Below are 23,550 nucleotides of genomic sequence, written 5' to 3'. Positions count from 1 at the left end.
ACTTTTGGTCAGGGGAAATAGAAAGATTACGTTTTCTATTTTGTTTGAGTATATCATTCAAAGTTAATGTAAAAGGTACCTACCTATTAGAATTTTATGTCTGGCTAAAACTCTTAAGCTATTCCAGAAAAACTTTTCTTAGAGAATAATAATAACTCGGTCTCTAAATGTATAAATGTCTGAAAATATTCTCTTTATCATTCAAAATAATTCATCTACTTAACTTTTTCTTTTATTGTAAATTCTTTGAAGTCGAGGAAAGCTCCCAAAAAGTAATTTTATTAATTACGAGTCAAGAATTCAACAAAGTTCCGAGCCCGGGAGGTTCTTTTCTTTTCCAGCGATCCATTATCTTTTGAAGATTTAGAAATTCCTGCGGTATGGGACCCGCCGCCCGTCTCTACAACAACGGATTCTACGCCGGATAAAAAGGTTTCGTTGACGGTACCTTGAACCGTCATTTTATAATTAGATTGCATTATTACATCCGTTTAGTTATATTTTTTAATCTTAATTATATTATCTTTTAATTAACTAAGAATATGGATGAAAAATTTAATTCAAATCCTTCCAGTATTTTAAAAGGGTACGGACAGACAAGCAGATAGACAAAATTAAAAAAAAATACTGTTCTGGCTCTATTATAAAGCTGCCTATCACTGAATAGGTAAATAAAGCTTCCTATAATTTTTTCTCTTACTGCGATGTGAATATCTATATATTATATGTTAGGAAATGTGTAAAGTTACAATGAAATGTAACAAAAGGGAAGGTTCGCTGCCTACAGTCATTTTCTTTGCAGGCAACTAAATGTTGCTTTACTAATCTTTGTAGTTTCACAAATGGAAAGTCGGAATTGATTACAGAAACCTCATTTTTAACCCCCGACCCAAACAGAGGGGTGTTATAAGTTTGACGTATGTATCTGTGTGTCTGTATATCATCGTAGCTCCTAAACTAAAGAACCGATTTTAATTAAGTTTTTTTTGGTTGAAAGGTGGCTTGATCGAGAGTGTTTTTTGCTATAATCCAAGAAAATCGGATCAGCCGTTTGAAAGTTATCAACTCTTTTCTAGTTACTGTAACCTTCACTTGTCGGGGTGTTATTTAAATTTTTAATTTACACTTGTAGTCTTTTCATTCGCAGGTTACTAAGTTTAGACTTTCCATGAAAATTATTTCAAAAGTTAATCTGTAAAACTAATTTACTACCGTTAAACATACTCAATACCGTAGTTTTCTTCATAGTAAGTTTAAATACGAAGATTTTAATTACATTTGAATATGATTGAAAATATTACAATAAAACTTAAAGCTAGCCTTATCTAATTACTATACAAATCATGCCCGCGTGGAATGGTGCCAAGAATACTGGCTGCATTTCCGCGTTGGACAGCCAGGCTGATCCGTTGCGCAAAAAATGAGCCAGCCCTTCTGTCACCCGATGAGGCTATTAAACGCGGTGAAATGTCTCGTAAAAATTTCTTTGCACTAAGACTCCATGGCCCCAGGGTCTCCACGGCAAACGGAACAAAAATGTAACTCTCAATAAGAGAGGCATAATATGATTTAAATAAAGTACAAATAAATTATTACGTATCTGACAGAGTCCCCATTCTGGCATAGGTACCTATTGGAAAAATTCTAATCTCCATGAGTTTACGATGGGCGTTCACGTGCCAAGGATTACTCGTAATTGATGGTCCCTGCTCTAATCTCTACACTTTGAGTTGCGATGTGCCTTCGCATCGACAACGAAAATTGGAGCGATGAATAAAATATTTGATTGTGTATTTAAGGCCATTTTTACAACATTGTCTGATGCACTAAAAATTTACTATTGGCAAATATATTTTTTACCGTTTTGAGCGCCATGCTATTGTTTGTGGATGGATTTAAAATGGCCCTAGTTATGCCAAAATGTATCAACCCACTAATTGTAAAATAATGAAAAGTGAAAATGAAAAAATATTAATGTTTTGAACACCCAGTGTACCTATGCCACTTTAAACATTAATGCATGCGGTTAGGCAAGATTCGTGAGCGTTGTCGGTGCCCTTTGCTCCTTAGCTTTTGTTACATACAATTTTGGCGTTCATTCATACATAATATTATAATGTTAGAGAGTAAATTAAGCGAGGCGGGTTTTGTGGCGGTACTATTCGCGTGAGTTCCTTATCTGTAGATATTTAAATTCCAGCGTGAGCCTCAAAATAGTTGAAATTAAATGGAGCTTGTAAATTAAGTGTTGCTATCACGCAATTCTAGGGAAATAGCTCTAAGTGGTTTTGCTGCGCAATCCAATGTTTTATATGGCTTGACTTAATGACTACGATCTAGGAAGTCATTAATACGGGGAATTTATTATTGTCTGTTAATTGTTTTCTTGATAAATGATATAAAAACGTTTCATGGAGAGGTGATTTGATTTACGATACAGATAATGGAGTTTTAGGGGTTGTAACTGCTTGATAACAAAAATATGATCCGTATAATATATTCTGAATAGTACCAGTGTTTTTTAATATTTCTCGTTTATATGCCCACGTGATTTACAACGGGTAATTGAACGCGTAAAAACATGGATCCCTAGGTATTAAGTAAGAAGAGTGCGTAGCATCAAATAAGAATCATCCCACCCAGATGTAAAGATTGTCGTCAGATGTAACTGATAAGGGTTAACATAGCAACAGAGCTTTACGGGTACGTAATCAAAACCAGAGATACGCGCGTAATTGAGAGCGCTTATTGCTAAAAGCCAGGATCCCTCGTAGAGCCGCGGGGCATGGAAAGGTAACAGATACCAACTTATAACGTATATGGAGTATATTCTGTAAAAAGTAGTAACTTTTACACAGGAGGTGTAGCTGCAGAAAAAGATTCGTTTATTCAAAAACTGTAGATAACTAATATTAAACTAACTAACTATCTAACTGTAGATAAATAAACTAAAGTGAAAAGGTCTATTCTAGGGTCTAGAACTTCTAAAAGACACCTATTCACTATACATTTTGTATATCAATGTTTTTCATCAGGCATAGTTGTCATCAAGCATAAAACTATGTCGCATACAAATATACAGGGACAGTTTATTGTCTTATTTGTTAATTAGTTATTTTTATTATTATTAGATATTAAGTACCTACTACTGCTGTTTCATGATGCGTTTTGATTTGAATATTTTATGTATTTACAAGTCGTTTAAATTTTCGTGGAGGAACTTGCGCATAACTTTGGCTGCAGTTCATCATGTTACGGTTTGTTCCCCCGACGTAGAAATTTATTCACGTTTCGTTCCCCAACTGTAATATTACGAAAGTATATTTTTACTCCTGACAACTTGCTTAAAAATGTAAGAATTTGTTAATTCAAACTTTCGAAATTTTTGTGCTTACTTTCAAATTCATTTGACTTCTTGAAACATTGAAAGATGAAAACCAAAATTTTTAGTGTAATTTTGCCTCCAAATTGTTAGCACCTTCATGGTATACTTCAACGTTCGTAGTATACGATCTTACTTGGTAAGTGATGATGCAGTCTAAGATGGAAGCAGGCTAACTTGGATGGGCAGTTTTACTAAACCTATACCCCTAATCGGTTAAGTACTACGCGACATCATACCTACCGGAATAATTAAATCGCTTAGCGTCAGTGGTTTGGCAGGTAGAATGGTAACTAGCCACGAACGAAGCCTCCCACCAGATAAACTAACTTAAAAGTAAGTTTGAAAAATCACTTTTCATGAAAAATTGCACGTGAAATCACCGTGACGAAAAATTATTATTTCACTAAATGAAAATTATTCAAAAGTAGCTATAGGTACTGCCCATCTGTAATAACAACAAAGTAAATTCTGAATGTATACCTATTACACACTATGAAACAATACTTAATCAGAACTTTCTTACAATAAACAATATGAATTCGTGTAATATTTGCACAGTTTGTTTATCTTAGTAGCAAGGCTACTCGCCCGCGGCCTCTCTATTTGTGTTACAACCTCCATGTAGGACAGTGTTTTTGTTATGAATAAGGAAAGCACCCGCTTACTACATAAATTAATAACTTATTTATTTTTAAATAGTTAGAACTTCTCCTATTTATTAACCCCCGACCCAAGAAGATCTGTGTATCTGTCTGTGGCATCGTAGCTCCTAAACTAATGAACCGATTTTAATTTAGTTTATTTTATTTTATAGGTGGCTTGATCGAAAGTTTTCTTAGCTATAATCCAAGAAAATCGGTTTAGCCGTTTGAAAGTTATCAGCTCTTTTCTAGTAACTGTAACCTGCACTTGTCGAGGGTGATAAATTTTTTTTAATTTACACTTAACTGACATTGCAGACTATTTAGATATTACGTAATTCTAGAAATAGCGGATTAATATTAGGTTTATTCATACATCGGTTATTTGCAAATATGTAAGTTGATGCTCGCAACTTCATCTTTGTGCATAATATGTATTTACGTTTTTTTTAAAAAATCTTCGATTTTCTCGTACCAAACGCGTTAGACACAAGTAACACAAGATCCTTGCAAGAGACGATGTAGAAACGCCAAGGACGTACCCACCTAAAGATATTATGACATCAAAGTTCCCCTTATCTTACCATAAGAAAACAAAGCATCAGTTGAAAGTACTTCGTGCGTAATCAAAATAGATCAAACTTAAATCATACTTGATAATTAAATATGTACCTTATCGAATTCCAACGCAGTTCGCCGAGCAGTCTTGTAAAATATTCAACCTCCCGGTGGGCAACTAAACGGAATAACCAATTAGTTTCTCTGGGATAATATTACTTAGTTGTTTTCACAGGAAACCCATGAATCCTTCTATAATTATAGATATTTTCAAACGCTACTGTACCGTTTAGTTTCTTAATGTAAAGGAAAATGAATGCCGTGAGGTAGGATAGAATGTTGATAGAAATAAATATCATTCTATGTTTTCATATAATTTTGACCGATGATAGCCTGTTTTATTACTGTGAGCTTCCTATTCGGTGGTCAGGACTCAGTTCCGGACCTCTAACTTTTAGGAATTTAATTTAGAGTTTAAAATGACATATTTAATTTCTTAAAACGCACAGTTTTAAGAAATTAAATATCACTTGCTTTAACAGCGAAGGAAAACCTCGAAGGCAACCTGAAATCTGCATGCCTGAAAGTGCTCCAAATTTTTCTCAAATATGTGTAAAGTCTGCCAATTCGCACTTGGCCAGCGTGGTGGAATATGACGTAAAGTATTCTTATTCTGAGAGAAGATCCGTTTTCAGTAGTGGGCCGGCGATTGGTTGATGATGATATAAAAATAAGTTTGTTCTCACTTTTTGTACTACCTGTGTTAATGATCTGTTACAGCCGCGTTGCGATTAAACAAAATCAACTATGAAGTGTTTTTTGAAATATGGGATTGCAGTAATGTCTTCCCAAAAAACGAACAACAAATAAAGTATTGCGATGTTTACGGAAAGAATTGCTTTAGGGCAGCAAGCAGACCTTCCCTTATTGTTTTCTTTCAGAACAACAACCCTCGCACCATACACGCTTGGACAAGATTAATAAGTTAATTGTGAGGGATAGTGAATGCATGATAGATTTTGATAAATATCTAATTGATAAAAAATAAAAAATATATTAAGTAACAGTAAAAAATTGGAAGTGGAAACAAAGATGTCTTATAATTTAAAATTCTGGGCGGGGTACTATTAGCGATGGATTAGAAATACCGTTTCGCACCACAGGATTTTTGAAATATTCATAAGATTAAATATTGCAGCTAAAGAAAAGAACCTTCTGAGCTTTAACGTTTGTGGAATTCTTGACTCGTAATTAATGAAATTATTTTTGGGAGATTTCCATGACTTCACAAAAATCTATAAAAGAAAGTTAAGTAGACGAATTCTTGAAGTGAAACTCCACGTAAAAAGACTACACTGGGCATGCCGCATGGAGGTGAATGAATAAAGATTATCTTATGTGATGGGAGTAAAATTGTAACGGATATAACGTTTTTTTTTAAGAATTTTGAAGAAATCGAGATGACTATATTTAGGTAATCATATAAAACGATAAGTTGAAAAAAGCATGCAATTTTGAAATTCTTTGCTGTTGGACTGAATTCTTTGAAAAGAATAATAGAGGTCTGTTTTACATACAACATAATAGAAAAAGAAAACTGTTGCTAAAATTTTAGAAAATGTTAACCGAATAACATGTATATTCATAATGAGCTTGATATTAACATGAACTAAAGAAGTTTCACTTCTTCTGCATATAAAAAACGCATTCAAACCTACACAGTCCTATCGTACCATATAACATAGATTAACCTAATTTGAAATATTATTTCCATCCATCCATCCATCCATCAGCCTGTATGCGTCCACTGCTGGACATAGGCCTTTCCAAGAGCGCGCCACCAAACACGGTCCTCCGCCTTCCTCATCCACCCGCTCCCCGCCACCTTCTTCAGGTCATCGGTCCAGCGGGCAGGAGGTCGTCCCACACTGCGCTTACCGGTACGCGGTCTCCACTCCAGAACACGTCTGCCCCATCGGCCGTCGGTTCTGCGACAGACATGACCTGCCCATTGCCACTTCAGCTTGCTAATCCTTTGAGCTATGTCGGCCGCTTTTGTTCTTCTGCGAATTTCCTCGTTCCGGATTTTATCCCTGAGAGAAATATTATTTAGATATTTATATACTTACTTTTAATATCACTCAAAGACAGAGTTATTCTTGAGCAAAAGCAAGCAGTATAGAATCAGTTATCATTGTAATACTTCTGTAGGATATAATATTTGTTTGTGGACGCAACTTATGGGCTAATAATATGAGCTTTTCCCCTTCGTTTTAGGTGACTTTACTTTTTGCCTTTTGGACATAATCGTGATGTCATAAACGTATCAATAATGCCGATAAAACCTTCCGACTGCCATTCTTCTCAAAATCACCTGTCACGTAGAGAACATTAATAACAATTTTGGTTGAACTCGGCTACAATAAACCGTAGTATCTACCTATATGGAAATGAGTTTATTTTCTCCACAAAAGTTTTGTTTTACTCAAAACGATCAAAGGATTCTGAAAATTAAAGAAAAATAAAAAGTGTTATTTAATGGTTAGGCACGATTGTACGGAACCCTTCGTGTGTAAGTCGACTCGCACTTGTTATGTTTTCACTCTCGCCTGTTGGCAGTTGGACTGACTGCCATTTTTTTTAGTGTTAAGAGTTTCAAGAATTTTTTAAAGTAATATTTCTATAAGATTTCTATAAAGTTGTACGTAAAAAAATTAATGCAACAATAAGTAGGAATCGCTTCGGCGAGGATTCTTGTCGAGCTCGAAGATATTGCGTACTTACTGGGTTTGCTTTCTAATAACACCAATGCAACGATGCCGCTTGTGGAAAGCGAAAAATATAAAAGGAAATGGAAACTACTGCCGCCTTATGGCTTCCAATCTCGGCTATCAATATACATAAGCTTACTTTTTTTAAATATTCTCTATCTCTGTAAAGGTAGATTGAGCAAAAGCGTTGAAAAAATCTGTAGGTACGGTAGGTATATCATTAGGCAAGTATTATGTTCTTGTCTTGTGATAATATTACTAATTCTACGCATTATGAAGTCACGGACATGAATTAGATTATTATTAAAAATCCCGTGTAGCCGAGACCACTTCGTGTGTAACCCTCTACCTGAATGTAAAAATTCTTTTTTTATTTCCTTAGATTTATTCTATTTCATTAATTTTTAACCAAAAAGCCTAATTAATACTAATTTTTATGGATATAACTTCAATTCTGATAGATTTTCACACAAATTTCAAATCCCTATTATAACCCTTTAAAGGCTGAATTTCCAAAAATCATTTCTTAGCCGGTGATATACATCATTAGCTGTATATATTATGTATGCCCAATTTCAAACCAAACTGCCCAGTGGTGCGAGCTGTGCGATAATAAATCAGACAGTCAACTTTTCCTTTTATATATTTAGAGGTAAGTGTAGTTTGCTCAGGCTGCGAATTATACTGATGATAATAATAATAATTAATCGTTTATTCTTATTGAAAGAAATCACGTGACGACGCTCAGCAAGCAAACTTGTCATAATATTATCTAGGTCAGACTAATGAGTTGACCTTGATTAAATACCGAGAAAAAGCTAGGTCGTTAATTATATTTTGTCCCTGCAAATTAGTATTTAATAAAATTTTCTTTACAAAGTAAAACGAGGGCATTGTTTTTGTTTCATAAGCTAGTCATGTTAAAACTGCTTTAGTATTCTGTACCGTATGTCGTTAGTTGTTTTGTTAACACATTCTTGTTATGCCTAAAAATTATTATAGTCTGCGTAGTTTTAACATTTAATTTTTAAACATTCTTTTTGGGTCAACTTTAGGCCACATGGAGAAGAGCTTTAGGAAGCCTCATTGAATACGAATAATAAATTTAAGTTTTGCTGTATTTTTGCAATACTTTGGAGATACCACGTATTAAATAATATGTGTCATATTATGTGTCATACTTTTAGGTACCTACTTGGTGTCAAAATGGTTCGTTTTCGTTGGAGAAGCACAAATGTTGCTTACGTGCTGTGCTGTGCTTGTCTCGCTCAATTAGATTTGCTATTTTGTGGGCGCAAGAATTACGCCCACACACAAAAATCGTATGCGGATAGGTCGGTGCCCTGGTAGTAAGTAGTAATAGGTATCAAGGAATATTGGGGGAGTGTTTAAAATGAGATTTGATCATATTGTGTTGATATACGAAAACTAAAGATTTACATAGAGCTTCTATAGAGAGCTGAAAAATGCAAATCTATAATAGAGGTAGTTTAATTTTAATATGTACCATCAATTCTAGAGTGAATACTGAATAGGCATTTTCTAGACAAGCGCGCTTCATATTAGGCTGCATCATCACTCACCAGTAAGTCTGATTGCAGCCAAGCGCTAGTCTATGAATTAAAATAAGGGTCCCATACCTTACCCACATCTACGCCCGACTTGAATCAACTGAATGTGTAAAACTTAGAAACTGCAAATTGTTCTCTTATTCAAAACAACCAGTACTGAGTTATTTAGAATATTACATAGGAGCATAGAATACGTAATAAAATATTGCATTATGAGGTTATTTTAGTAACTAATTAAGTTTGTAGATTCGCAGAGCAAGGTGCTTACTTTCAGATAATGCCTTTGGCAACAAACCAGCCATAACTTTCATTAATGTTAACATTAAAATCCTATAATAACAGCCATATTATTACTAGTTCCGAGTTCATAAAGCGCTTGTAAAATAGTTTGACTTTATGTTTTAATGGGATAGTGTTAAATTCCTCTATTAGTTTAGCTTAAGTGTTACGATATTTAGTTTGTATCTTTTTTAGACTTAAGTACAAAGCGAGTTATGATAGCCTAGTGGTTAGCATATCGGTCTTTCTGTCGGGGGGTCTAGGGTTCGATCCCAGGCACGCATCTGTAAGTTTTCGGAGCCATGCGCATTTTAAGCAATTAAAGATCACTTGCTTTATCGGTGATGGAAAACATCGGGGCGAAACCTGCATGCTTGAGAGTTCTCCATAAAGTTTTCAAAGGTACGTGAACTCTGCCAGCGTAGTAGACAACGGCCTTCTCATTCTGAGAGTAGAGTGTTCAGTAGTGAGCCGGCGATGGGATGATTATGAAAGAGCGAGTTTCTACTTTTTGTTTATACTAAACTTATTTTTGTAAAGTCGTTCACAAATCTACAATGTGTGAACGACTTTACAACTTACAATACTTGCCCATGTCATAGGTTCATAATAATTATTTTTCACCCATATTTTCATACAACTACGCGAGAAAGTGAGAGTGAATTAACAATTTTTTTATCATTTTGGAACAATATTTTCTCAAAACATTTGTACTTACGGTTATTTTGCGCAAAAGTTGCTTTGATCTAAATTATAGGTACATTTTTAAATCGTCTCCATTTTTACAGAGAAAGTTGTCACAAAGTTTTGCTGTAGTTCATCATGCGTTGGTTTGCTCCCTCAGTGTCAAAATTTATTCACGTTTCGTTTCCCAACCGTAACATTTTGAAAGAATATTTTTACATCTGTAAATTTGCTTATCTGATGTATGAATTTTTTAATTCAACATTTGGCTTGAAGATTATTCAGACTTTTGTAGCCTTTATTCGAAAAAATAAGAATTAGAAGAAGAAAGATGATAAAAGATGATTTTATTTAGACTTCAATTTTTTAAATAAGTACATATAGATTAAAAAAATAAGTTAATGAACCATGCATCCTCATAATGATTGTAAACCCGTGAATTGAAATCCACTTAGTTGTGTTTATGATAATGATAGCTGAGCATTTTGATAGCTGTTTAGGTATTATAAGCTAAATCCACGTAATAAGAGTTTATTGTAAATAAGGTTTTGTTTCAGATGAACAACGTCGCATATACGGGTCAGAAAACGGGGAGGGCCCTCCACGGTACATCAGTAGTCCTCAACGACAAGCTTCGCCTTTTCCTCTCGAAAGTACAAATCGACGTTTTTATAGAAGAAATCGAAACTCGAATGGTAAATCCTATTATTATATGAATGTAGAATATTATTATGCGAATCTACACCATAAGATAATTGACAAAGTCGCATAAAAATAAAATTATAATTTGGCTTTAATTTTGTTATGGGCACCTATGGTCACGTGATATGTGTACTCGTTTTGTTTTTTTCAGCCTTTAACATCAATAAACCTCAATGTCTTTAAACTCATTGAATTATTTACTATATATGATATATATTAATATATATTATAATGTAGCACACAGAGGTCGTTGTCTCATAGTATTCATAAGGGAATATAAATTGCTTACGAACTGTCAGCACGAATAAAAATGTTTTGAAGCGAAACCAGGTCTCGTCATGTTCTTCTTAAACTTTCGCAATTTTCGCAAACTCATATTTATAGTGAGGGATCATATCGCGATCATATATTACCTACGCTCGACGTTTCATAAAGGTGTAATCTTAAGTGGAGGCGCTTTTATATTTAAATAGAATGTATGTTATAAAATTGGGTTTCCTTTGCAAATATTATATTCATAATTTTGTTTTATGGTAGGTCGCATTGTAACTTCGGAAACCTCGTTCCGTATTTTGATTTTAATATAAGCTATTTAAAAGACATTTAGACACACGACACTCTGTTATCCAAGTTTGAAACGAACAACGACGCATCGGCTTAAATATGGTAATATTACAATACTTCTTATTAAATTTCCGTAGCTAGTTACTATTTAATGCTACTTAGAAGCTTCTTTATTTGCATAGCAAAAATGCAATTAATCTATAGCTGAAAGTTCTAATATAGAGTTGAAGCACCGAGCTGAAGATTCACAACGTTGGCAAGTACCATGCCAATACATACGCACTCCACATATTATAATGGTAGAGACACATAGGCATAATTCGACTTCATGTTACGCTAAAAATCAAAATAACAACGTTTTGGCTCATACAACAATGTTACGTCTTGATAGTGCGCTTGTAAGCATACAAAATATGTACTTGCATTAACTTTTCCGAGTAATGAACTACGGCTAAAACTATGGCCAAAACTTTCTCATTCTAAGATGAAATCCGTACTCAGTAGTGAGCTAATCATTGTGACACCTATTATAATATAAGTATCTCGTAGACATGTTATAAATATACCACAAGTGTAAATAAAGAATTTATAACACCCCCGACAAGTGAAGGTTACAGTAACTAGAAAAGAGCTGATAACTTTCAAACGGCTGGACCGATTTTCTTGGATTATATTAACTCTGGATCAAGCCACCTTTCAAACAAAAAAATTAAATTAAAATCGGTTCATTAGTTTAGGAGCTACGGTGCCACAAACAGATACACAAATACACACTTCAAACTTATAACACCCCTCTTTTTGGGTCGGGGGTTAAAATATATAATAATATTTCCCTAGGCGAAGAGATATTTAGCGGCGAGACGGCAGGGGGCACCCTGTCTCGCCGCAACCGACGGGCGGACGATTTCCCTCACGAAGCCAACGAGCGCGCCAATCGACTCTGCCATATGAATGGTAAATATCATATTAATTACATAAAGCTCATTTCAGACTATGGAATATAATATATATTATAGTCCAGTCAAAATAGACATTCAAGGATACAATTATTCGCATAGAGCTAAAAATTGGTACGAATGTTGGGAATACCGATATGAATGAAATGTGAAAGTCCCAATCGATCTTACATTTACAAAAATATATATTCAAGGTCAAAGTTCATAAAAATGGGATTTTTGCATTTTCCAGCGAAACAGTAAGTTAATAATAAAATATGTTAAACGAAAATTGTAGACCATATAAATCTACAAATATTGGTCTTGCGCATATTTTCCTAAGAATCACCATTCCTGAGATATCGCGATTCTAAAATTTGAAGGAAAACTATTAGAATCACGATATCTCAGGAATAATGATTCTTAGAAAAAAAGTACAAGACAATTTTTGTATAATTTTTGTGTTACCTATTTTATAATAAAACTTACTATTAACATAGATGCACACATACATGAATTCTGAAAACATTACAATCCTTTTTGAAGCAGTCTTGTAACAAGAAAAATAATTTTCACATATTTTGAATACCAAATTGTCGAGAAATGTTTGGTATGAAATATGAATAAAGCATGATACGTGTATGTAGTAGGATTCCAGTAAGTATAGTTATTGTAGATAGGAATTCCGAATGCCTATTACGAGTATAAGCGTAATGCCAAGGTAGGTGCATGCCTTTGATGAGGATTCTCCGAATAGTTTCTCCGCTGATGTACGTGACTCCACGAACGTCAATTATGCTTTACTTATCTCTCTATATTTTCATTGTTGTTATGAAGAGAGAGAGATAAATGTCTCACAAAATGGTTTCAACTTGACTAGTGTTAACAAGTTCACTTATAGTCATTGTTTTCAATCATTCTGTATTTTTACTGTATGCCTGTATCTTTATAATACGACGCATTTCGGTAATAATATAAAAATAATAAAAGAGATAGATTCGATGTTCACTTAGGTACAGAATATTAAGAGGGCTCTCTCCGTCACTCGTTTCATACAATCGTAGTTCCAATTTCATTTGAATATTAAGCAACCAAAGTCCATGAAATTTTGCAGACATATTCTAGAAACTAATATCTGTGTCTGTGGTGTTTTAGATTTTTCTAAAAATATGTAGTTTTAAAATTACAGGGGCTCAAAGATTTGTATGAAATTTTTTAAGACCGCGTTACTTTGAAACCGAATATTTTAACAGAAATCTGGAAAACCACAGACATAGATATTAATTTCTAGAATATATCTGCAAAATTTCATGGACTTTGGTTGCTTAATATTCAAATGAAATTGGAACTACGATTGTATGAAACGAGTGACGGAGAGAGCCCTCTTAAGCTTATGTCTCTGATAGTAAACTGGTGTTTTTTAACGTCTGATTTGCTGTTCCATGGTCTAACTATTCTTTCTTTTTCTTTTATTGAATGCCAATGAGCTACTCTATGGAACTACGCTGTAGCCTTATTTTCGACTAATAAGTAGTCTTACTTTAACTAAATGTATTTATTAGTGTGTCGTTTAGAATGTATTCAATACGGTAAGGACAATGTAGAACAACGACGGGAGAAAGTGTTATAATTTTAATGTCAGTATTTTACAAAGCCGCAAAAATTGGACCCTGTGAGCTGGATTTTGCCATCTCGCCCCAATATCGAAACGTTTCAAGGGATTCAACTCCATTTCTATTTGCTATACCTACTTCTTACGATTCTTCTAATGCAAACCTTGTCTTACTTTAACGATGAGTGTGGGAAATACTACTATCAGTATTAGGTATACCTACTTTAATTCAATTTACATAATTTAAATGACTGAGTAGTGGTTGTCCGCATTCATGCAATTTTCCATTTTTTGATTTACCATGGGATGCAGTGGGACTAACATCTTTTTAATATAAGCTTGTCTTCGGAACACGATCGTTTATGTGCCTTTTATCAAAATCTGTTTTGTGGTTAAAGGTTACTTTGTCTGCCTTCGCTAAATAGAACCATCTGTTGTTAGTCATTGATAATAATATAATTGATAATATTCATTGATAATATTCTAGCAAATAAACACTTCTTATTCTTATTCTTAAATAAATAAATAAATTAATATCTACGAAGGTATTATTTGTTAAACAGTAGTTAACTTGTTCACACTTATGGAATATGTTATCATTTACCAAATAGGTAGTTAATTGAAATTCCTATTGGAAAATATCTGATGTATATTTTTTTTTCTCTCGTCTGGCTTTACACAGATAAGCCAATGTCAGGTTTGTATTTATTTACAAGTTAGGGAAAACTATAAAACAACACCAATCCTTTTTCAAATTGAATTTGCAAATAATAAAAATTACAGCAAGAAAATTTAACGTCCGCTAAGTACGCAGTTTCCCGCCCTTTTCCTGATATATATTTCATTTCAATAATGTTGATAATATCTCCTGTTTTATTGAAGGCCCCTCAAGTGGCGCTCAAAGCGAGCGTGAGTGTGAGTCCCCTCCGGAGCCTGCGCCGCCGGAGGTGCCTCCTCGAGGGCCCTCCTTGCACGTCACTCTCCGACATCGTCCGGCCCCCGACCAGCCCGCGGATTCTGACCGCCTCTTCCTGTCTGAAGGTAAGGTTTAAAAATTAAAAAAGGTTTGAACGTAAGTATACTCCTTGTCACTTAGTGACTGATGACTTCTTTGCAATAATACGGAAGAAGTCATTATAACTGCTGACTAGACTGCGCTCAGGTTCCAATGTCAAGAACATGTTTGCGAGCAACATGGACTCACCAATGCTTAAACACATTGTTCAAGGGTTGGTGAGGGCACCTTTGTAAATGTTCTGTCTTTTTGCCACGAATATAGTAATAGGTACTAACATTAGGTTTCTTGTGTGTTTGTATACTTACTCACAAATTGAACCCTAGTTGCTTCGAATAAAAAGATTTATTATTATTAGTACCTAAGTAGGTAGGTATACTCGTAATATCGTTTTCACAAAGGTCTATGCTATTCTAGAACAACGTCTACAATTAAAATAGAGATGCCGTATATTTATTATAAGAGTTGTGAAGTTATTAAAGTTAAATGTCTCTCATCTGTTCTGTGAGCAATCACCTACTTAATTCTCAGATGAATTTAATTATTAACTCAAATGAATTTAATTATTATAACTCGTGAATTTACGAGTAGTATAAATGATTTTGAATAAATATCTACTTCCTTGTAATTTCAAAAGTTTTTTTTATAACTACTTGTAGTTAATGCCTGGCATACGTTTCTATGCAATTACCAGAAATCTTTCTGGTAGTCTATAAAATACAAAGTTTCATTTCGATACGCGAACGCATACGCATTATATATTATATTATAATGCATACGCATTATATTATACTTTATATAAGATTTCCGTAAAACATTTATAATTTAGCTTATTACATGTTATATTAGGTAGGGCCCATATTAAAGCCTTATATTTTATGGCTCGGGGGCTATAAAAAATAAAGACGTAATAAGAATATGCCTTCGGCGGCGGTTTTGGCTTTTTATCGCATATGCTTATATTGAGGTGAGCCCGGAAACTTCCATTCAATCTAACTTAGAAAATAAGCAGCCAACTGTAACAACCTGAAATCCCGTTTGCTTTAGTATATTTTGTTATCTATTAAACGACTCATATTCGTGCCAATTTGTAAATTAATTTTTTTTATTGGTTCGACAAGGAATCTGATTATGGAGAACTGAAAAGCGGAGTTCACACGTCAGGTAAATAGTTAAAAAGTTATCAAAGTACCATCATCGAAATCATCATGATCATGATCAATTCATCGCCACGCCAGCTGCTGAATACAGATGGATTGATTATATTATTATTAATTACGGCCGTTAGTTGTGACAACGCATATCAATCGATTGCCATTGTTAAGCAACGTTGAACCAATTCTGTAACTCGATTCGCACCTCGGAGAGTACATAAGATACGCCTGATATCTGATTTGACTGTAAAAAACATAGATATAAAATACTATTGGATTTCTGTGGTAAAAAACCTACTCGTCTTGGCGGGAGCACTGCCGTGCCCCCTGAAACTCGAAATTTCGTCTTCTTAGTCGAATTCAGCAGGATCTGAGAACCCAACCAAGAAAACTCCTATCATTATGTGATTAATGAAAAGGGTCACAACCCTCAGTAGTGAAGAATACGACGCGCAAAGAGAGGTAAATAAAATACAGTGTACTGAGCATCTTTAGGAAAATGAATGCTTTATCGTCATAGTCTTAGGTGTACCTATGTAGTACTTGGCCCTTAGTCATTTCCAAAAATTGTAAAGCGTTGAATTTTCTTTGTGTCTGTATATTTTGTGCATTATCCATTTAAAATACAGAATCTAAAATGACTATCTACAACCTAACTTTAAGGAATCTTGTATACATAATCAATCTTTATTGACTGATTTATTATATTATTATTCACGCGACAATTTTTCTGACACTACACGTAATTTCTGCCGCAACCCAGTTTCAAAAGATATTATCCTAATAGAACATGAATATGATAGTAATTTTTGGTTTAAATAGAATTACATTACTACGAAACAAGGGCAAATTGCGTTACTAACATCACATAGTTCTCTCCCGTGACGACTACCTAAGCTAATTAAATTTTCTCGGTAAATGTACAGCCGAGTTTCGTTAAGTAGGCTCTACTCTTGTGTTAGTACTTGCGTTGAAGTTTAATCGAATTGCACCGACCGAACAAGTTCGCGGCTGCAAGTTTACGGCCGTTGACAATTTAACCACTTGATTTCTGGATAAGCACCTCCACCGTCGCTATACAAGTAAGGCCTTGTTTAAATTATGATGGTATAGAAATGTAGATACCCAATTTCACTTTTTCTTCTAGACCTTTTTTGCACGTGCAAGTTAAACATACATGTTTAAGCCACGTTTCAAACAAAAAAAAAACCTAAATTAAAATCGGTTCATCTGTTTGGAAAATAAGATGCCACAAACAGACATACATTAAACTAATAGCACCATGATTGCGTCGGAGGTTAAAAACACTTGATTGAAAGATGCTGAATTCGTTCCATTAGAAGTCTGTAAAAGCCAAATTACATTTAAGTCAGACTCCAGAGGTAATAGTGATGTATTATGGTTCAGGTCAAAGTTGCGTTTCGCATCCCTAACAAAAGAAGAGAGCGGCTAAATTTGATTTGTGCGAGAGCTTGATGCAGAATGAGCCGCTTTGATGTGGCGTGGCTCCCCGCGCGCCTGGGGTCTACTGAAATGGCGCGCACTTAGAGAGAAACTCCTACCGTAATTTAATTTTTATGATAGCGCATTGTAAGTATCCCAGGGAGAGTTTTATTTGGATTTCCGTCTTCATTCCATAACAAGTGGTGGACGCTTTAGAACAAAAATGAACAGTACTAAACCGAATTGTTTCATTTGTCTGCCGATCTCAAATGTATGCAACGGGGAAATGGTTTAATAATAATTTAAGTAGGTAAAAGTTTCCCGGTAACCGGAACTTAGTTACGAAGGTAAGGAATGAATTAGGCAAATCGTGATTCAAACAAGAAAATAGCTTCAAAAGGTCTTGAAAGTTTAATGGAATCGAACGGGGACCGGCCGGAGTAGTCGGAAGTTTGCGCGGGTGACAAATTGGGCACTTGACCCGCGCGCCGAGCGAGCCTCCCGAGTGCTTGTTCCTCGAGGACCGTAATAAGTTTAACTTTAAGTAAACTATATTCCATTCCCTCTAATTTGTCTCTTGCTACGGTCTCGCGACACTTTTTGCAGTTTCAAATTAACAGTTTCTATTTACGTTACTTAGTGTCTGCTAGGTTTCTTGTTCTCTCTTCAGTTTCAAAGGATACGGAAATTTGTTGCCAAATTAAGTTGTTTACTCTTGAAAGTTTCTGTACATTTAAAAGGAAAGATTTCTTCTAGAATATAACACATTAAAAATAAATATACCTTCCTCTATTTTGGTTTTGAAATCTACAGACGCACACCAACAAGTTGTGCACATCTTGTGAGCAAGATAAATTCATTGCAAAGATACATAGGTATATGCTAACATGCCGCAATATTTTTAACACGCTTAATCTCGCGATTTTCCTGCGATTCCGTTAGAATTTCCCAATATCTTTAAGTCCTCACTGTTTTTGTTATTAATGTTTTAAAGGTTTACTTGTTAAACAAATATTTTATATAATTTACGAACTTAAACAATTAAACATGTACCTAAAGTTACTTCCTTAGATTAACGTATGTATGGACTTAGCTATGTTATAAAGTTATATCATTAAAGTTAAACGTTCTGGTTGCATAGGGGTACGTGCTTGCGTAGGGTAAATTAAAACGCGTCGTGCACGCTTTCGATGCGCGTACAATGAATCTTAGTGAAAGTAATCTTTGATTACTTTTATTTTTATCATACTCACTTTAAAACAAGAGTAAAATATAACTAATGTAAACTTAAGGGTTTCAGTAGCAGCAAAATGCAATAACATTCCATAAAAAGCAATAAGATTCGCCGTCTCAAGTTTACCGAGCTTTTTGAAAATTGAAACCTGTCGGGATTCACCGTAATTTAATTTTTGCGATGCTGTATTGTTAGAGCTTTCAAAAGGGCTCTTTGCAGTGAAACTCAGAATATCGTCGCCTTTGCATACGAAAATAAATTTCTATTTCCTTCTTATTTAATTTTCACTAGCTTAGATATTTCTTAAATATACGTAGATACCTCATCCGAGATCGTCTTTATTTTGAATTTAGAGTTAACTAACTTGTTTTGTCTGCCATTCTATTTTCACAAGTTGTATGATTAAAAAAATTAAGAAATACGATTGCCGTGCCAAAAATCGAACTAAAAATAAAAAAAAACATTTGAAAAACGTTGAATTTTTTTCAATTTTAAGTTAGTGTCACTGGTGACAATGTAAGGATTTTCTATGGATATCCCATACATCCAAATCTATTCAGGTATTTAGAAGTTATGATGCTCCCTGAAAATTTTTTTTGCACAGTCATGTAAAAAAGTGATTCCTAGCTGCCAAACTGACAACTGTTTTGAGTTATCACCAAACACATAGAAATTTTCAAAAACTAATGTTTCTAAAAAGAATTCTAAATAGGACCAAGGTTTCATACATACAAACCATCCTTTTACAAATATCCGTTTTTTTTTCACATTTTTTAGCGATGACTCAAAAACAACTTTATTGTTATTCATCAAATACCTCTATCTATTTGATTTATAAATCTACTTGAAAATCGTAACTTAGGCCTCATTCGCACGAGAGCTTTTTTACGTCCGTTAAAAAAGCGTTTCAAATAGAACAAAATATGCATTCGCAACTATCTGTTCACACGTCAACGCTTTTTTAACGCGCACTTTATGTTCAGCGCAACGCCGGGTTTTAACGCAACGCTTTTATAACACTCGTGCGAATTAGGGCTAAATCTATTCAGTAAAAGAGCCGATGTTTACGAAAAAATAACTGTGGACATTGTTTTGATTTTAATACTGCTCACGCTTTTATGGCTTTAGGCTCCCTGCATAGTTTTAGCATTTTCAATTTTTTCATTTATCCGGCTAACATTTTCACGACATAGTTTTATTTTACGAGCGAATCGTTGTGTATAAAACGTTAATTTTGAAAACATTGTGCCCGTATTCATAAACTTTTAACCGCTCATAAAAGTGTCCTCCGTTGCGATCAAATCTGACATTGTCATGTTTGGAGTGGAGCCTCCTCGATCCCGATGCTCTACTCGTGAGCCGGAGTTCTAAACATCCCTCGTCCGGAAGCCACTTAAGTGCTCATAAAACACTCATACGAGGAGCTATCTACATCGGTTCTTTACTTGTTTTGTGTTATTTGCATTCCTGTGGTCTGCTTTACATGCACGCTTTGTCGGATTATTGATTTCAGCGCTGTAGGTAGTGTAGGTCTAATATATAAAAATTTGCATTTCCAGCGTACAGATTAAGTCGTTTGATGATAAAATTGTGTAAACATATTTTATCTATGAAAACTAATGTAAAACATTTAACGAAAAGAGTCGATAGGAAAAAGTATACCATAAAACTTCCTATAAAAAAAACCTAAACACTTTCAAACTAAAAGGTGTTGCAAAATGTTCCGTTTTTTATGGGAAGTTCTTAATAACTGTGGTATCTGATATACACATAATTAGCCCAAAAAATGTTTTGGAACAAGAAAAAATTGCAACAAACTGGATCAAAATTTATTGTGCTAAGATAAAAACCTTAGTTTCAAGTTTCAAATACCTAAGATCTGATTATAAGACTGTAATTTCACATCATACCTACAACACTATGTTAAACATAATATTTATCATGATCTATTTTGATACACGCAGTAACGTAGATGTATATACATACTTCGCTATTTGTCTGTCAATAATAATGAGAATTTCTTACTATTAAATAATTGTGTACACAACTTAGCCTCCCAAAGTATACCTACCTATTTTAAGTATATGCAAAACGAATAAGTAATAACTTATGAATAGAGGTCGGCACTGAGTCTGACATATTTGCGGATAACAAAAGAATGTCGAAATAGTAAACATGGTACGTTGGGCACTTGAATTTAAATACTTTCTGCTATAATTGCCATTGTAGTCCTCGTAAAAAAAAATTGTTCAAAAAAGAAGCTTTATTTAGTATTGTAATTTTATTAAAAGAAATAGCTAATGCCCGGCAGTGATTGCAATGCGACTCACGCAAAACGTTTTATTGATGCCCCCCTAGCTATGTCAGAAATATTCCCTAAAGGCCCGACAACAACTGTACTGTACTGTAATTTTCAACTCAATCAGATGTGCTATATGTAACGCCTGAAACTTAGTCACGGTATATCCCTATAGCCACGGTATACGGTGGGTTTTTAAAAATCCCGTGGGAAATTTTATTTTTTGAAATTAAATGTATCATTATGTCCACAATGCGAGCTATCTCTGTGCCTTGTGCTCTGTACACACCCATACAAAACTACTACAAAAATGTAGTTCCAGCGTCAATGGCTTTAGTTACGAATTATGATGACTTGAATGATAAACTTTTAATTCAAATAGGTAGAGCAAATGATCCAGTGCGCGATACGTTACAGTAACAGGGACCACTTTAAAGTTTTTCCGCGTAGCATCGTACGGATCCATCCGCGAGAGAGCCCGATAAATGATTGATGGCGGCCTTCCAAGTATAAACTCGATTATCCGTTGAGACGCGAACAACTTACAAGTTTTATGTAACGATGGATCAGGATTATTTGAAAGTTTCCCGAAATCGACCCACAAAATCATATTTGAGTTGAATATCAACGACAGCGCTCTTCGATTGAATCGAAACTTCATAGCCAATGTATTAGTTAAATTTTTGTCTAGAAACTAGAAAAGTTGAAACTATCCGGTTTTCAAAAGCATGTAATGTATAAGAGTAGTTTGGGTACAGTCGACATCCTTGAGAGCTAAATTACAGTGCGTTTCTCTCAGACCAGACCTCTTAGCCAGTCTGTGACTCATGACCTCTTTGGTTTTACAAAACCAAAGGTACCTTATTATATAAAAGTTGCTTGCTATAAATTTTTCATAACTACCTATGAACTACCTGTGTTTTGTGTTTTTACTAGGTATTTGCATGTATATGCTGAATTATATTAGCAGATTAGTAGTATTATAAATATTAGTATCTGCACATTATCTGCATTAATAAAGTAATAAAATATTAGCTAAAACTTGTAATACAATATTTATTTAACGTATAAAGCAAAGTTAGCGATTTAATATTAAAGCTCTCGGCGCAAGGGAATTAAAAATCGGTACCGCGGTGTTTCATTAGCATGTTTCAATATTAGTTTGCTCTGAGGAAACCAACGATGCGCGACAAAAGAAGATTGTTTCGTCGTTTATTATTCCAAGCTTTAATCAAGGATAGTCCTAGCCGTCTGGAGACCGTCCATCGTCGCTAGTTATAAGTACAGGTATGGCGGCTTAACCCACTTCGAGGTGCAATTGCATTGGTTGTACATACATAAAATTCTACCAAAAATAGATTTTTTTTTTGTGGAGACATAATTGTCGAAAGCCCATAAAGTAACGTTATGTTGGCAAAGAATTCCAAGATATTACGAGTATGTACAATGAACCGTTTTATACCTTTTTTATATTCTTATATTCTACAAATCATAGGAAAGGTTTTTTTAAAATGTAATAATATTTTAGTAATGTAAATCTTAGTAGTTCTAGGTAGGTCAAAAAAAAATAGTTGAAATTGGGTAGGTAGATAACCGATGAAAAACCAGAGGTACTACGACTTTATACCTAAGTTTGAAAACATCATATAGAACTCTCGGGCGTGTAAGTTTCCTCGCGGTACTTTCCTTTCTTTATTAAAGATAAGTATATTAATTTAATACATAACTTAGAATAAATTATTAATTACTAGAGGATGCCCGCGGCTTCGCCCGCGAGGATTTCGGTTTTTTGAAATCCCGTAGGAACTCTTTGATTTTTTCTGGGATAAAAAGTAGCCTATGTCCTTCCCCGGGATGTATCCCAAGTCCGTACCAAATTTCATTAAAATCGGTTCAGCGGATGGGCCGTGAAAATGTAACAGACAGATAGACAGACAGACAGACAGTTACACTTTCGCATTTATAATATTAGTATGGATAGTATGGATTAGTATGGATTTGATCAATTTTCCCCGCAAATTGGCTGTTTGCGATTTATAGAACGATCGCGTCAGTCCACGGTCGCCACCAAGAGCTGTCACATTAATCGCGTTCAGAATACCTTGGAAAAAGTTCATTACTAGCGAACGCTGTCCTTACTGGATTTTAAATGACTGAATAGATAAGATAAAAACATTGGGCTTTTACAGTAGGCGCGTTGCATACGTGAAATAAGAGAAAAAATTGCAATCCGGCAATTCGGAATATTTGTGCCAGCAATCTGAATTTTATATTTATTTTTTCTTGTATAAATCAAACAATTTCCAATCAATTGTATTTGTTTATTGTCCTTAACAAGTTCATTGGCATAATGTTTATTTGGGTCAGGCCTTGTGGCCTATATTTTGGAATGTATGTTAAAAGGAGTTTCCCTATCGCGCTCTGCCATACAAACTTAGTTTGGCTCTTATTTGAATATTCATCAACAAAACTCGTAGAAATTTAAAGACACTTTTAGGACTATTATCTGTATCTTTAAAATACCTAGTTTTAAAGTTTCACGGGTTAAAAGATTTGTTTGTATATCGTATATCCTTGAGCATTAAATATACTTTGAAACTAATATTTTGACGGAAATCTAGCAAACTAAAGACTCAAGTGTTAAGTTTTTAGAACTAATTTACAAAATTTCATTGAGTTTCATCATGACCAACCTGGACAACC

General features: G+C 34.4%; 1 protein-coding gene across 1 annotated transcript in view; it reads left to right on the top strand.

The window, feature by feature from the left end:
• The window catches only part of LOC123866462 (teneurin-a), a 285,360-nt gene that overhangs the window by 6,290 nt on the left and 255,520 nt on the right, over positions 1-23,550 (top strand). The window contains exons 2-4 of the mRNA XM_045908036.1: positions 10,447-10,584; positions 11,993-12,109; positions 14,585-14,743. Coding sequence (XP_045763992.1) covers positions 10,447-10,584; positions 11,993-12,109; positions 14,585-14,743 — 414 coding nt within the window. The remainder of the gene's footprint in view (positions 1-10,446; positions 10,585-11,992; positions 12,110-14,584; positions 14,744-23,550) is intronic.

The sequence above is a fragment of the Maniola jurtina genome, chromosome 6 (genome assembly GCF_905333055.1).
Source record: "Maniola jurtina chromosome 6, ilManJurt1.1, whole genome shotgun sequence".
NCBI lineage: Eukaryota > Metazoa > Arthropoda > Insecta > Lepidoptera > Nymphalidae > Maniola > Maniola jurtina.
This window is presented reverse-complemented; position numbering and strand designations above follow the sequence as displayed.